This window comes from Eurosta solidaginis, chromosome 3 (genome assembly GCF_040869045.1).
Source record: "Eurosta solidaginis isolate ZX-2024a chromosome 3, ASM4086904v1, whole genome shotgun sequence".
Classification (NCBI taxonomy): Eukaryota; Metazoa; Arthropoda; class Insecta; order Diptera; family Tephritidae; genus Eurosta; species Eurosta solidaginis.
In genome coordinates this window covers 267,401,788-267,417,425 of record NC_090321.1, presented here as the reverse complement: position 1 = coordinate 267,417,425, position 15,638 = coordinate 267,401,788, and the positions used below count along the sequence as shown (strand labels likewise).

The 15,638-nt window shown below is 36.5% G+C and overlaps 1 protein-coding gene across 1 annotated transcript; it reads right to left on the bottom strand.

Annotated features, from left to right (window-relative positions):
• Positions 1 to 5,372: 5,372 nt before the first annotated feature.
• On the bottom strand, positions 5,373 to 11,578 carry LOC137247151 (ribitol 5-phosphate transferase FKRP). The gene is made up of 3 exons (XM_067778235.1): positions 10,358 to 11,578; positions 6,536 to 6,652; positions 5,373 to 6,464 (listed from the first exon to the last, which is right to left on the bottom strand). Exons 1-3 carry the CDS (start codon positions 11,189 to 11,191, stop codon positions 5,625 to 5,627), a joined length of 1,791 nt encoding a protein of 596 aa, XP_067634336.1. The 5' UTR covers positions 11,192 to 11,578; the 3' UTR covers positions 5,373 to 5,624.
• Positions 11,579 to 15,638: the final 4,060 nt, after the last annotated feature.

Here is a 15,638-nt window from a genome sequence, read left to right as displayed (position 1 = left end):
TTAATTATATTAAAAAACCAACAGTTTTTGTACAATTTCTTTTGGAACTGGGTATACATATGTATGTACCCTAATAAAATATTTTAAGCAAATTAATATTATTAAAGCCGTAGCGCGGAGTAGAATTTTATATGTAAGTATGCAGTACAGTTATCACATATGAATATTATGAGTATTTTATGTAGTTATACGTACATACATATAAATACATTAGGGTGGGGCACACAAAAGCTGGGTTCGTGAATTGTTAAAATATTGTTCAGGACACCCAAAAGGTAGTGCCTAGAAATTTTGTCAATACTAAGTGGTGCCTTATGCGGGTGCATATCAAATAATATGGAGCTAAGTTCATGCATATAGTAATTACGGACTTCGATAAAATTTTGAAGGCGGACGGAACTATATTGTATACCCTTGGACCATTTTAGGACTACTTCGGCACGTTTTTATGTACATTTCGGAATAACTTCAGAATCATTTCGAGACTATATCGGAAACAATGCGGAACAATTTCAGCATCGCTTCCGGATTATCACTTTTTGACCACTTCTGGATAACTTATTTTGTTATTACTTAGGCTTATAAAAATTAAATTAAATTATTTTTAAAGCTGTCTTTAGATTTTATGCACAATAGGGGTGATTAACCTGCCCCGAAATGGTTACGAAATAGTCTTGTAATGATCGTGCAGTTTTCACAAATTTAGGTATCATAGCGAAGTGATCCCGAAATTGTTCCGACCTGGCCCCGAAACAGTCTCTAAATGATTCAGAAGTGATTCTGTACTACGGGAGAGATCCTGAAATTGTTTCGATCTGACTACGATAAAAGCTCGAAATAGCTCTGAAGTCGTCTCGAAATGATACCGAAGTAGTCCCAAAATGGTTCAAGAACATACGATACAGTTTCATTCCCCACATAAAACTATAAGTCGCAGTTTTATTGTATAAATCGATGTATCCTTGTTTTAAGGGAAAAACATGATAAGTTTCGTTTTTATTGCCGTTTTTTTTAAAGCAGTTTTACGGATATATTCATAAGATTCGCATTTCTTCACTCTTAAAATAACTGTATTTTTTATCGCCTGCATTTCATATCTTTTAATTAAATTTAAAGATATCGTTAGCTTAATTAACAAAGCCCTTATCAACAAATTTAAAATTGGAAGCAAAAAAAAAAATATTTTTAAGTGTACTACATTCAAAAATAACAATACAAAAGTGGCATAACTCCACTGTTATTGGTTCTAACTCTATAAAATATATTATACCAAAATCTGGCAAAAGCGCAGTTTCGAAAAATCTGGTGGTTAGGGCCTTTAAGAATTAAGCTGACGATATGTAATCTATAGCAGAAAACGAAAATCGCAATTAGGCACCTCTTAGCTTTAGAAATCCAAGCCTGTCCTGGTGCTGTATTGAGTAAGTGAGAGTTTTGAAATGTACATTACTCTTTCATACAAATAATATGAAGAAAAAGTTTACATTTTAAAACTCACAGCTTTCATTATGAAACAAAAAAAATAATTTGAGTTAACCGGGGATTGCCCGTATCGCTTTTTAAATGTATGAAAACATTTATTTCAAGCAATTTTTAATTTTATAATTTATTTAATAATTTGGGAAAAATTTAAACAACGTGACATCGGGACAGACAAGGCGAGAGCTGTTTCGATTATACCTTGTAAATCTCTTCAAAGCCTTTTCTCCCGGGAGTGGGAGTCGAACCCACACTCCTACGATAGTTGAAATGGTTAACAACGCATTCAGCTAGGTCATGCCTTAGTTGTTATAAAGTTTTGCCCAATTGCCTTCTTTCGCATATATTATCTTCTACACATCACATAATTCGTATGTAGTTATGTGTTGAAGTTATGCATGTTTGTAAGGTGGTTTTCAGAGAAACCAAATTATTAAATAAATTATAAAATTAAAAATTGCTTGAAATAAATGTGTTCATACATTTAAAAAGCGATACGGGCAATCCCCGGTTAACACATATAAGTAGACAACACTTGGTTAATTCGTTGTAGTTCTATAAATAGAACAAAAACAACAACAAATACCAAGTTTCTCTGAAAACCGCCTTACAAACATGCATAACTTCAACACATAACTACGTACGAATTATGTGATTTGTAGTAGATAATATATGCGAATGAAGGCAATTGGGAAAAACTTTACAACAACTAAGGCATGACGTAGCTGAATGCGTTTGTAACCATTTCAACTATCGTAGGAGTGCGGGTTCGACTCCCACTCCCGGGAGAAAAGGCTTTGAAGGTATAATCGAAACAGCTGTCGCCTTGTCCGTCCTGATGTCACGTTGTTTAAATTTTTCCCAAATTGTTAAATAAATTTAAAAAATAATAATTCGTCCCACCCTAGTGTAAGTTTGTTTTTATGTATGCATATGAATTATGTAGGTATATGTAGTACTATTAGTATTATATGTTACATGAATACATAAATGTGAGTTTTATTCCAAATTTGCGGTTAATATACAATGTAGTTTATTTATGCAATAACATCAATCTTTAAGATGATAAAATTCAATTCAAAACAAACATTTTTTTTATAGTTTCTGTGACAACCTGCTGTTTATGTATAAGCTTTTAAATAATTAGTTTTAATTTTTTTTTTTTAATTTCTTTGATGATTTATTTAAGTTGAAAGTTCGTTTGAATGCAATATTTATGTAGATTTTTTTGTTTCGTATATTATACTTGTGTGTACATAGGTTTTTAAATCTTTACATGTGCATGAATCGTATATAAAATATCATTATCTTTGGTATTTTCACTATATTTCGACTGCTGAGTAGAATATCACCCTATCTTACAAACGCCCTATTTTATCATGTGTTTCAAAAACGTTCGGTCTCAGAATTCGGTTGTAGAACGCTCTATCTCAAATATTTTTTCATAAACGCCCTAATGTCATAAGGTATAGAATTTGAGTTTAGATAGGGCGTTTTTGAAACAACTTCGGCGTACTTCAACCGAGTTCTGAGTTAGGACGTTATTGAAACAAGTTTCGAAATAGGATGCTATTTAAACATTTTCTGAGATAGATCGTTTTCGAACCGGTAGCCGATATAGAGCGATATTACACTCAGCAGTCGATATCATATCTAAATAATAATTCTTTCATTTATTCCTCTGATGGACTTATTTTTCGAGTCAGTTTTTTTAGCTCAATATTCTTAACCAAGTTTCATTCTTGTAGCTTATCGAGAAGTTACTTAAATTTCAATTACAAAATTCTGTTCGCTACACAGAATCAAACTAAACAAAACCGTTTAAAAAACAAAAAATTTTTGTGTGTGACAGTTTCGCAAACTGTTTGAATGCCGAAAATATACATTTTTTATTTAACGTTTAGCGTTAAATGCTGGTTGAGATCCAAAGAAATTTAATTGCATCAGTAGTGAGTTCTCTGTGTTTATGTATATTTGGTCTAGAAAACGTGGAATATTTTCTACGTTCACTACGCTTCCTAAACTGAGAGAATTGCCCCAATGTGTGCTAGCAATTCTTTATTTTCAAAGGGTGTACCAGATTTTTTTGTTCGGAAGAAAATCTTAAACATCCTACGCAAACGAATTTCAAAGAAATTATTCGGTTATACCAAGATTTTTTTGGAAAAATTAAAAAATTCATTCGGATATATAAGTTTTGCAATTTTCATAGAAGATTTGAAATTTTATTGGAATTAAAGTTCTTTTTCGACAGTGTTTTCTTTTCTAAAACTAACGAAGATAAGGAAAAAATTTAGCTGATCAAAGTAGTTAATAATTTCTGTTTGCTCGGAATCAAGTCTTCGGACTGGTTATTATGAAGTAAAATAAAAAAAATAATAAATAAGATTTATATTATATTAAAAAAAAATGTGTAACTACATATACATATATTAAGGTATGTACGTGTAAAATTTTTAAGTTTTTTAAATATTAAATAATTTTGCTTTCTTGTTTGAATAAAAATAATTACTCCCTGAAGAAGATACAATATCGCGTCGAAACGTGTTTGAGTTAGAAAAGAAAAATTTAGTTTTTTGCTTTAAACAAAATGAACAATAAGTACAAAACAAAGAATTATTCCTTGGCCTAAACTAAACATTTTACAAAGATTCATATTAATTTTTAACTGCCTTCTTAATCATAAAACAGTTTAAAACTATTTCGTAGAAAATATGAACCAAAAAAATTTTAACTATAACTCAATGCTTACCCTGCAGTCAAAAGCCAAAGTAGTCAGCAAACGTTGTAGTTCATTGACTGGAATTTTGTAAGGTTATTCACACTAGTTGGTGTTTGAATAGTTCATGTACTAGAATTTGTCGAATTTATTCATACTAGTTAGTTTTTGAATTCATACTAGTTAGTATTTCATTTGGATTTTGGCTTTAAAAAGGCTATATTTCGTACAAATCAACGGGCTCAGACGGAATAGCTAAACAACTCGTCCTTTAAGCCCTTGTCATTTCAGAATAATAAAGAATGACAAAAAATAATCTCAATACCAAAGCCCGGAAACTCAGCTTACAATGGTGAGTCGTATCTACCGACGTAATTCATTTAAAAACAAATATTCTGTTAGCCAGCCATCAGCATGGCTTCCGTAAAATGCATATCACTACCATCGCATCGAACGCCATTAACAGCCAGATATATTGCAGACTGAACCAACCAAAACTTCATCATGGGACGCTGCTCAAGGCACTTGACCTGTCAAAAGCTTTTGACACTGTCAACCACCGTGCACTACTCCAAGAGGAATAAGAAAACATCTCCGTAAGCACTACAATGAGCTACGGCACCTTCCAAGTCAGCCGGTTGATCCAGATTAATATAAGAAGATCCTAATCCTAATCAACAAGTCGGGAGGTAGCATCGCGTGGACGTGTCCGGAGAACGATGTTAACAATATACTCTTGCTTAAACTAACTAGTATGTCAATTGGTATAATATCTATATATGTATATAAAAAGAAAGGTTAAAATGTGTATTAGTTGGTCGGCGGTGTTTGAAGAGATGCGTCTGACGATTTTGTTCAAACTTTCACACAAGTTGCGCAAACCTCACGCGGTGGTTATTACATAGGTTTGGTTGCGATCGACGCTGTGTGGGACTGGAACAAAATACATACTACCCTCTGGGACTGGCAATAAGGGATGAAGAAGAATAAGAAGAACTTGAGAGAAGAGAAAAGAGAGAAGGAGACTGAGAAAGAGATAGAATGAGACGAAGATGGAGATAGATGAAGCGAAAAAGACGGAGAGAGGAGTGAATAAATGGATTGGGAAAAAGTGAAGAGGAGGGAGTTAGTTGCTAGTTGATATATATAATAACTACTATGTCATCTGCTATAATTCTGGCAAGAGGCTGACTAGTGTATTAATTGTAATGACCCTGATGTATTACTGAGTAGTATGTCATCTGGTTCGATTCTGGTGGATATAATGACTAGTTTGTCAACAGGTATGATGCTGATGCAGAGACTGGCATTTGTTGTTGGAAAAAATACAGAACTCTAACTAGTTGAGATTTTTGGCAAACTAGTATTCCTCTAGTATACAACTAGTTGGTTTGGCTGCAGGGTACATTCATGCATCCTTCGCAGTCTACTTTACATTTTTAAAATCCAAAAATTCACGCACATTATTCGGACACATTATATTTTTACCCAAGAAGAGTACTGTCGACATTGGATGCAAGTAGTCGGCAGAGAATTCTTTTGCTTTCCAACCGAAAAATCCGCTCGGCTTCACTTCATTACCGTTAATTTCGAATGGCAACAAATTCACACCAATCTGATTGATTTTCGAAAATTGCACTTTAAAATAATGCCCATCTGTGGCTTTTATCCAATAGAAGCCTTCATTATCCACAAATGGCTTATTTTGTGATTTTTTCATAGAATTCGAACGTTCCAAATCATTAACATTAAAACTAATATCAACTTCATAGGCATCCGGATGCAAATGATTCGTTTCGATAGCTGTTCGTAATGCTTGATTATCCAACCAATAACGTATGCCAACATTTTCGAATTCTTCAAGTACATGATTGAATGTCGTTTTGAGTTTGTCAAGGCAACACGGTGGTGTATGCTTGTTCAAATAAATATAGAAGGGCCGATTATTATAGACAGTGCCAACACAAGATTTCGTTGTACGCTCACAACCGATTAAATCGATTTCAGTGACTAGTGGCAAACTAAAATTTGAAGAAGAAAATTGTGTGTCGAGCACAAGATTGTGATGTGAACCACTGCCACCGCCGCCTTCTTTGGTATCTGATTTGGAGACAACTTTGTGAGAACGCCGTATTATGCGTTTGATTTGTAACTTCTTGTATAATTCTTTAAATTGGCGGCGTCGTATTTCGGTGCGACGCTGTTTCGTGTGATACGAAGTAAATAGACGACGTCCATCTTGAAAGGATTGTGGAAAAACTGTTTTCTGTAAAATGAAATTAATATTGTTTTAGTGAGAACGCGAGTAAATGGTTTGGGTGGTTGTACGATTCTTACCGAAATTCCCGCAAGTTTCGCTTGTATGTAAAACATTTCTGGGAATGGCGCTCCAAATGGATCTGGCAACTCCTTAAGTACGCCTATATCCACAAGTATGGCGTGTTTTTGAATGTACTGTAAAAGAAAGAGCAATGTAAAACATAATGTTATTGACCTGAACAAAAGCGACTGTGACTTCTTCCTTCTCTGGATTAGATAGTGAAGGGGATCTTGCGGTAAATGAGGGCAAGATAAAGTGTTTGCTGTCAACCAAGAAAGAATCGGCGCATTCGTGCCGTGGCAGCCATGTCAATGTTGACGGATATAAATTCGAGACTGCTATCTGCTATTTGAGAGCCAGCATTAACAGCAAAAACAAAATAAACGGAGCAAAAATCTTGCCAACAAGTGCTAATTTGGACTAAGCAGGCAATTGAGGAGTAAAGTCCTTTCTCTCGACGAAAAAAAAGCATACCTCTTCTGATCTATGGCTCGGAATCATGGACGGTGTCGAGAGAAGATGAGATAGCTGTTGGATTGTTCGAGAGAAAAGGTCTCCAGAATATTTATGGTCTTATCGTGATGCCGAGGGCGAAAGAAAGAGCAATGTAAAACATAATGTTATTGACCTGAACAAAAGCGACTGTGACTTCTGCCTTCGCTGGATTAGATAGTGAAGGGGATCTTGCCGTAAATGAGAGCCAGACAAAGTGTTTGCTGTCAACCAAGAAGGAATCGGCGCATTCGTGCCGTGGCAGCCATGTCAATGTTGACGGATATAAATTCGAGACTGTGAAGGATTTCGGCTATTTGAGAGCCATCATTAACAGCAAAAACAATGTCAGCTGAGAAAATAAACAGAGAAAAAATCTTGCCAACAAGTGCTAGTTTGGACTGAGCAGGCAATTGAAAAGTAAAGTACTTCCTCTCTCGACGAAAAAAAAGCATTCCTCTTCTGATGTATAGTTCGGAGTCATGGACGGTGTCGAGAGAAGATGAGAAAGCTGTTGGATTGTTCGCGAGAAAAGGTCTCCGGAATATTTATGGTCCTTATCGTGATGCCGAGGGCGAATATCGATGGAGGTATAATGACTGTAACTGTATGAGCATTACGCAGATATGACGGTAGTGCAGCGAATAAAAACCGAATAAAAGTCTCCGCTGGCTAGGTAATCTTATGCGAATGAACGAAGACGCTCCGGACAAGAAAGTATTTTAGTCGACATCGCGGTTTGGAAGCAAAGTAAGGGGGAGGCCACTACTGAGTTGGGTGACTATATCTGGGAAAGACTATATCTGCTTTGGTGCTCTTATTGGCGTCAGTTATAGCGAAAAAGGGACAGCTGGAGTGATTGGCACGAAACAGCCAAAATCGGTTAGGCGGTTAAGCGCCAATTAATTATGATAACGATGTAAAATATTAAGGTGCATAAATCCAAGCTCGGCCTAACTGTAATGAGATTATATTAAATTTTTTTTTTACCTAAACGGCCATAAGTACATACTTTGGCTTTATATGAAACCGGAATGATGAGGCCTGACTATCGCGATGTAAATTAAAACAAGTACGCTTCCAAAAACAGGGAGTTGCCTAGAGGCGAGAACTTCACATCCAATTGAGTAGGTGGCTTAGTGTCCTTGTTGACTGCGGATAAGTGGCAATCTCATGGGGAAGTTTGTTTTCCTCTTCTGAATTGGGTATTTGACTCTAATAACTGGACTTACCAGGCATGTCTCAAAGGCAAAGTGGTGGGGAAGAGCTTCGATATGAGGCAAGTAAATAAAACTGGGCATAGCATACCACTACATGGCACTTTTTCTTTAATATTCCTCGCTTTAGATGTTTCATTTCTTCAAGGAATGTTGAATGCCTACCATTTCTGTCCACTTCAGTCATCTTTGCCCCTTTTTGGAATTTTGGAGGATATAATTCTCCTCAACTATGATTTGAGAGGTTGTTGGCAGGGTTTTACCGTCTGTGCCTAATACTTTGAAAGGATCGGCCCTTCACATGGCTTCATCAAGCTCTGCATTTTCGATGGCCACATTGTTTCAGCTTCGATTGTGAGGTAAGACTGCATTTTCGTTATTTTACCAGCTGGAATGGAGCGACTCGAAGCCGAATTGATGATATTGCAAAACCCACGCGACACTTTTTTTAAATCAGTCGAAATTAGAAAGTGAGCGAAAGAACACTCCGGGTTCCATTATCAACGTATTGTGTTATTTATTAAGGAATGGACGCAGGTCAAATAAGCCACGTTTTCAGCATTTGCAGTGATTTTCTCCCCAGACTCGTTCTTACATTTAATTCTGCAAGAAATGCATGCCAAAGCGCTGGAAATCATTTTGGATCTCTTATCCTTGGAGTAGTGTTAAAGAATTCCAAAATCCGGTAGACACTCGTCCATATTAAAGTAGACTGATGACGGCAGATATATGCTGCTTTAGATGCTCAGGTATTTACTGCAAATATCAGCGACTGTTCAGGATAAGTTTTAAATTAAACGAAAGGGGGTCAGAAATTGGTTCCTGGAGAAAAGTCGGGTGATCACCAATTACAGGGCGAACAGACTACCGGATTCCTTATCTGCGCTTCGAAGGGGCACCGATGGTTCCAAAGTAGTTGAAGGAGTAGGGTCTGCTGTATACCGTGCTGATCTGGAAATAAACAAATCCTGCAAGTGTGTTAGGTCCCAGGGCATATGGGAATAGATGGGAATGAAAAAATGTATGAACTAGCTAAAAAGGGCGCGCACTTCGAAGCTTGTTCTATAGACGTCGTAATTAGATTGGGCGAGATAAAGAGAAGACGAGAGTTGCACATGATCGACCAAGCGAGAAAGACGCGGGCTGTAAAGTATCGAAGATTATATGAAGGTCTTATAACTGTCAATCACTGACGATTTGACAATTAACGGCGGAAACTAAACCATTATAAATAAATAAACGATTTAGGTAGATTTACTCCTTTAATTTTACAGAAACTTTAATTTTTCCTATTCCCGACACGTACGACTTTGTCAGGATGCGAATTCACTGTTGACTCATAACGGTTACACTGACTGCACTCTGCCTTCTGGCGTCACATGTCTTTAATTAGGCTTGGCCAGTGATAGCAGATGTAGGAAGTGTGGGTTGGAGGAGAAAACGATCTAGCACGTTTTGTGCGCGTACCCTACGCTTGCAAGGCTAAGACTCCAGCTATTAGGAGTGATACAGCTGTCATATCTAGAAGCAGCAAGTGGCATAGTTCCGAGAAAGCTTCTAGTATTTCTCAAGAGGATGGAATTATTGTATAACATAGGTCCTGGTTTTTGATAGGGTTTTTAAGTTTGGTCGTTAAACAAACTTCTGATAATACTACGGGCTCATTTAGACTATGTGAGGTCCTCACAACTGACTTGTCCAGTTCAACCGAACCTAATCTATAGTTATTGTTGTTATCTAATTTTAAGAGAGAAGGTAAATCAACTGTAGTTCGTATGGTATTAGTTTTTTTGAAGGGCGCACAGGATGGCTAGAGGTTAAAATCAGAGGTAAATTCCTAAAGCAGCAACATAATACAACACGTCAATTTATGTGAGGTCTTTCTTGACCGGCCAGTTTAATATTACCATATTTGGCGTAAAAGATCCGACGAGTTCCAGCAGGATTCCTTGTTTATGTAAAAGTGAAGAATGAACCGAGTTTTTGGTACCACTATCCCTCCACCCTTTCCACTTTGCTAAACTGTGCCGCTAATCGACGGCATCCCATTCAGCCTACCTACCTTATTTTATTTGCATCACCACCTAAAAAAGCGCAACTGGGTATAAACAATTTACCAATATTACTTACCAAATCACATTTGTCGCTGCTATTTACAGCCACAAACTGTATCGTCCAGTTTGGTAAATCCAATATAATTTGCGTACAACTGCTGAAGGACTTCATGTTGCCAGCGAATGGCACTATCACAATGCGTTTAACAGTCTCCTCAGGTCCCACTGGCGGTACCAAAGCACGCGCTTCTTGCTGATGTTTAACCTCCCCAGCTCTCAGAGCAGCTCGCGCTGCTATGCCAGCACCCAATGGTACAACGGAATTAATTTCACGTAAAATCTTTTGTAGCAAATTTTTACTAGTCAAACGTACACTATCGGGTAAAAAGAGTACATATTTCGTATGTATTGCGGCAAGTGCATTTAGTTCGCCCGGTGTCTTTTGCACATCAAAGCCCAAATTGAGAAAACGGACTGTATTCTCCTCACCGCTTCCAGTAATATTGCGTTCATACAGTACTGGTGGATAGGGTGAACCCTCTAACAATACCAACACCGACAAGTTTGGTACAATGTCGAGCAGATTGTCTATGGATGCTTTGAGATCATTTTCGAAGTTATAAAAACTGCGAAAGACTATAGTTATGGATTTGCGTATATGTTTATTGGCATTCTTCAATTTGTCACGCGCCGATTTGCCCGCACGCCCTCCGGATGATGCGCCACCTGCGCCGATTAGTTCATTATCCGCACCAGCAGCTGCTGCACGGTCTGCGCTGTCACTGGGTATGAGCGTTGATGTTAGATTCTTCCAAATTGTTGATTTCCAGGAGTAATAGAAAAGTATTAGATTAGCTATAACAACCAATATTACTATGAGCTTGGCGTGGCGTAAACGCATCACTTGCATTTTGCAACGGTGGGTGGTGTTTGCGAGTTTGAGTGTTTGAAAAAAAAAATATTTGTATGTATATTCCCTTTAGCGAGTGTGCACTCAAAGCGAGGTCAAGTTTTATTTCATTAATTAGCAAATTTGGGAGCATAACCAGTCCTCAAAGGACACTGGCTCTGCTGCTATGCCCATCACTTTAGTATACAGTTCACTGTAAATATTTTTTATTTGTATCTATGCATTTGTGTATCTATGCAATATAAAACATTCACTAACTACAAGTCCTCAGGATTTTTGGGAATCTTTTGTTGGCTTTTCTCTGTCAATACTCTTTTCTCTCTATTTAATAAACCAAACTGTAGTAGTAGTAGGTAAGTAACACATTTAAAAAGGTATTTTATTCATTTAAATTTTCTCTTTACTTAATTTACTAAATGTAGCACAATACTGACTCTCACTTATATCTAATATGTGTTTTCTATAATTTTCATTTGACAGCGAAAAGGACTTGAAATAGGCAAGGTTGACAGGATGTCAGACGTGTATACCAATGTTTTCAAACAATGTTTTATTTATTGTTATAAACAAAGGATATGACGAAGGAATGTAGGCCGCAAAATACTGTGCAAATAGAGCGATGACGAAAACAGTATTTTTTAGGAAGCTTAAAGCTAAGGGTTTGAAGTTCGAAGGATAAAAAAGCGCTTTGTGTTAAGTGTAGCTTTCACTAGCGAGCAACAACCCCGTATGTATTTGCTTATGTATGTATGCATGTGTGTGTATAACATACACTGTATAGGTACTAAGCTGCCTCATTTGAGAAAAATGTGCTTTATCCTTCGGAATTACAAAATAATTGTATGTGGTTAAAGGCCGTTGGAAGTCTGCGTTTCCACAGATCACAACTAATAAATGAAAGAAAGTATATTTGTATCCATCCTTTATTTGTAATAACGTTTTCACGTAATGACATAAATGAATCGAGATAGATATAGACTTCGCCCTATCAAATTTCTCAGTATCGTAGAAGATTTTAATTGAGCCGTCCGTCCGTTAACACGATAATTTGAAAGAGAGTGGATATATATATATTTACGAAAGACGATATCGATTTTTAAGAAGGGGGGAAATTGTACAATAACCACGCCCACAACTTCGATATCGAAAAATGGAAAAAATGCGATAATTCATAACTAAAGGCCGATCAAATTATGAAATTTTGATATCTGCGCTAACTTCATGGCGATTAATAGAAATTTCTTCAAATTTTCCGAAATGGGTGTGGCATCGCTCACTTTTAAAAGAAAAGTTTTGCAAGCTGTAAATGGGAAGCAATTGAAGATACCATATTGAGATTTGACATGAAGGTTTCCTTACTGCTTTATATTTTGTAATGAATTTAGAGAAATTTCGCTTATTCCAGATCTTCTGCTAACGTTCGAATCGCTAAACTGTTGAATAAATAACTCCAATATTCAATAATGCAAAAATGGTCTTTATTAGACTACTTTCAAAGTACTTCACAATAATACTTGACTTCGCAACCAATAGCGTGCTTAAATCAAACTGATTGCTGCTTACTCAGCTTTCGCTCCTTTTACACTCTCTGCTGTCTCGTTCGCATACTTCTAGTCGTTTCTTCTTCTAGAATTTACTACTTAGTTACCAGATACATATATGCATGTGAATTTGTAGTTTATAGTCACTCGCATAGCCATATGTTTGTGTGTATATGTGAGACCTACTTCGCTGATGATTGCCTACTTTTGTGAGTATCTCTCCGCTGCTTGTATGTACATATGTGTATTCATAATGATTGATTTGTTTATGTACATACAAGTGACTGCTTAGTATCGGCTTAGAGGTGATAGTATCCCTTAGTGTTGCTAATATTCGTCACGATATGCTATATAGCTAAATTATACTGATATTTCAACTCAGTACTGGTATGGTGTAGTAAAGTACGACAGTATACAAATTTTTGAAAAGGGGCATGGCCCCGCCAATTTTTTAGGTAATCTATCTATACGACTACCCTGTAAAAATCGTGAGTACTCCATGCATGCATGTATGGAGTACTCGCTATGGACCAACCGAGTGCTCCAAAATTAACCACAATTCATACAAAAAATATGGTCCAATTAACATTGCGATGTCCTAGGACTAACCCATATACTCCAGCTCCGCATTGCATCAGAGTAATCCATTGGAGTACCCACAGTCCAATAAACATCGTGTAGTGATTACAATCGTTAAAAACGAGCAATGATCGGCTTACAATATGTTCGTTTAGAAACATGAGTTGGTCCATTGCTGCATTACAGTGGAGTATAATGGTAAGTACGCCAGTGGACCACATGATCCAACGTTTTTTACAGGGTATTTATGTCATATATCGATCAATGCAAACGAAATTCGGTAGAAAACAAAAACTTTTTCTTGTAAAAATGGGCGTAATTGATTAGAAGACGCGCCCGCTTTTTATTATTTGGCATCCGTCTATCCTTCCGTCAGTCCGTTCACACGATAACTTGAGCAAAAATTTAAAATGTTTCCTCCTTGTTAACAGCACGTGAATGGAGACATAAGAATCAAGGTTTGGTGAAGTTGCACAAGTAACTGATTGCTTAGCAAATGGTACAACAGTATCTCATTATGAGTCAGTACTTTGCTGGAAATGAATCCGGCAACTCTGCTTAAAACATAGTAACTTTAAATAGTCTAGATTTAATTTTTGTGCCACAAACTGGCGGTAAAAGGAAGCAAAAAGAGATCCGTTGTTTTACACTCGATCCATTCCACAAAATGAGAGTTCGTGGCCGTCTTCTTCTGCTTCCACAGGGGGTGCCGATAAGAATGCCTACTTAGCCGGATCAACTTGGTTTTTATTTGTTATGTGGAGACAACCATACCCTTATGAAATTCAAATCACAAAACTCCATTAAAGCTTCTTTTAACATTTATTTTCATTCATGCATTTGTACTAACCACAAATTGAAAAAATAATTTGTATTTTTTCACAGCACATTTACATACATTACATTCATTATTTTATACATGTAAATATATATTTACTGGCTAACTTAAATTGAAAAATATAACATACAAAAGTTTCACTTGAGCATTTCAAGTAGTCTTAGAAGTATCGCCAAAAATTTGGGCCTAGATAGGCCTTAAACCTGTTTAAACTACACATTGAGAATCAAACAAAAGGCGCTCCCAAAAAATGAAGCATTTGCAAAGCTTTCATTGTCAGAAATTACACAAGGTTTAGAAATGTCGACCCACGTGTAAAGCTAGTTATGTATATCATCTGTGTCAAGCAAAAGGATACCAATAGACCAATGTAGACCAATATATGATAAATTTATTTCGAAGATATCACACAAGATGGAAAAACAGATTTTCTGAAAATTCGATTGAGCAATACAAGATTGAGCGGCGTTTTTCATTTAGATACCTTAACCGACTTCGGATATATCCTTAAAGTATGGACCCAAAAAGGCGCAAAATTTGTTTCTACAACATGGGAGTTAAACAAAAGGACAACAAATTTGGGGCATCCCGATTTCTATTTCGATTAGACATACATGTACTTCAATGAAATAAATGCTAAATACCTTCGAGAAGATTTAGCTCGAGCTTTTCTTCCAATTCGAGTCGAGCTACTTTTTTTTATTTGCTTCTAAAAATTGGCGGGACGAGACCTAGATTTTAAGCCGACTCCGAATGGCAACTACCAGCAGGTGAATTCTCACTAAGCTTTTCATGGCGGAAATACACTCGGAGTGTTTGCCAAACCACTGTTGAGGGTGATCACGCTTGGAAATTTGTTTTATGAACGAAAAACTTTTTCCTAAAGACTTTAATGCTACTTTTCTCGGGCCTTGAACCTAGGACCTTTGGTTTAGTAGACGAGTCACTACACCACGGTCGCCGTTGATATATGTATGTATCAAACAAAATTTGTGAACATTGATTCTTACGAAGACCAAGGTGAATCCATTCCCTGTATCAATCGATATGAATAATGGCTTAAACAAATACAATACGTCACTTGGCGGACAAGGAAAAAGCTGAAAACAGTGTTGCCTGTATTTCTTTTAATGGTAAACGCCAGATATGCAAGGTATCAGCCCATGATTCATTTACTAGAGCTTTGTTCTCCAATGATGACATAGCTTTGATACTCCCAAATTTAAAAATATGGACGGATTGCTTTTCCGAAGTAAAGAAAACGGGAAATAATACAATCCACTTTAGCGAAAATTGTAGCAGAAAAGTACCTTTAGTAGTATAAAATAGTGATAATAAATATACCTTAAATTTGTAAAAGCCAACAGGTTTTGGAGGAAATAATTAATTTTCTATTAAATACTTCATGAATTGAGAAAGAGTTATGTTGGTTGGGTCATTATTTCAGAATTTGTTTGCAGAATGCTGTACGTGAGAATTTTAGTTAATC

Bases quoted from the DNA above. Each gene is read 5' to 3' on its own strand.
- LOC137247151 (XM_067778235.1), bottom strand. From the start codon at position 11,191: ATGCAAGTGATGCGTTTACGCCACGCCAAGCTCATAGTAATATTGGTT. The intron at 6,653-10,357 runs GTAAGTAATATT...TTTCTTTTACAG, and splicing joins GCAGCGACAAATGTGATTTG to TACATTCAAAAACACGCCAT. The intron at 6,465-6,535 runs GTAAGAATCGTA...TTCATTTTACAG, and splicing joins CGAAACTTGCGGGAATTTCG to AAAACAGTTTTTCCACAATC.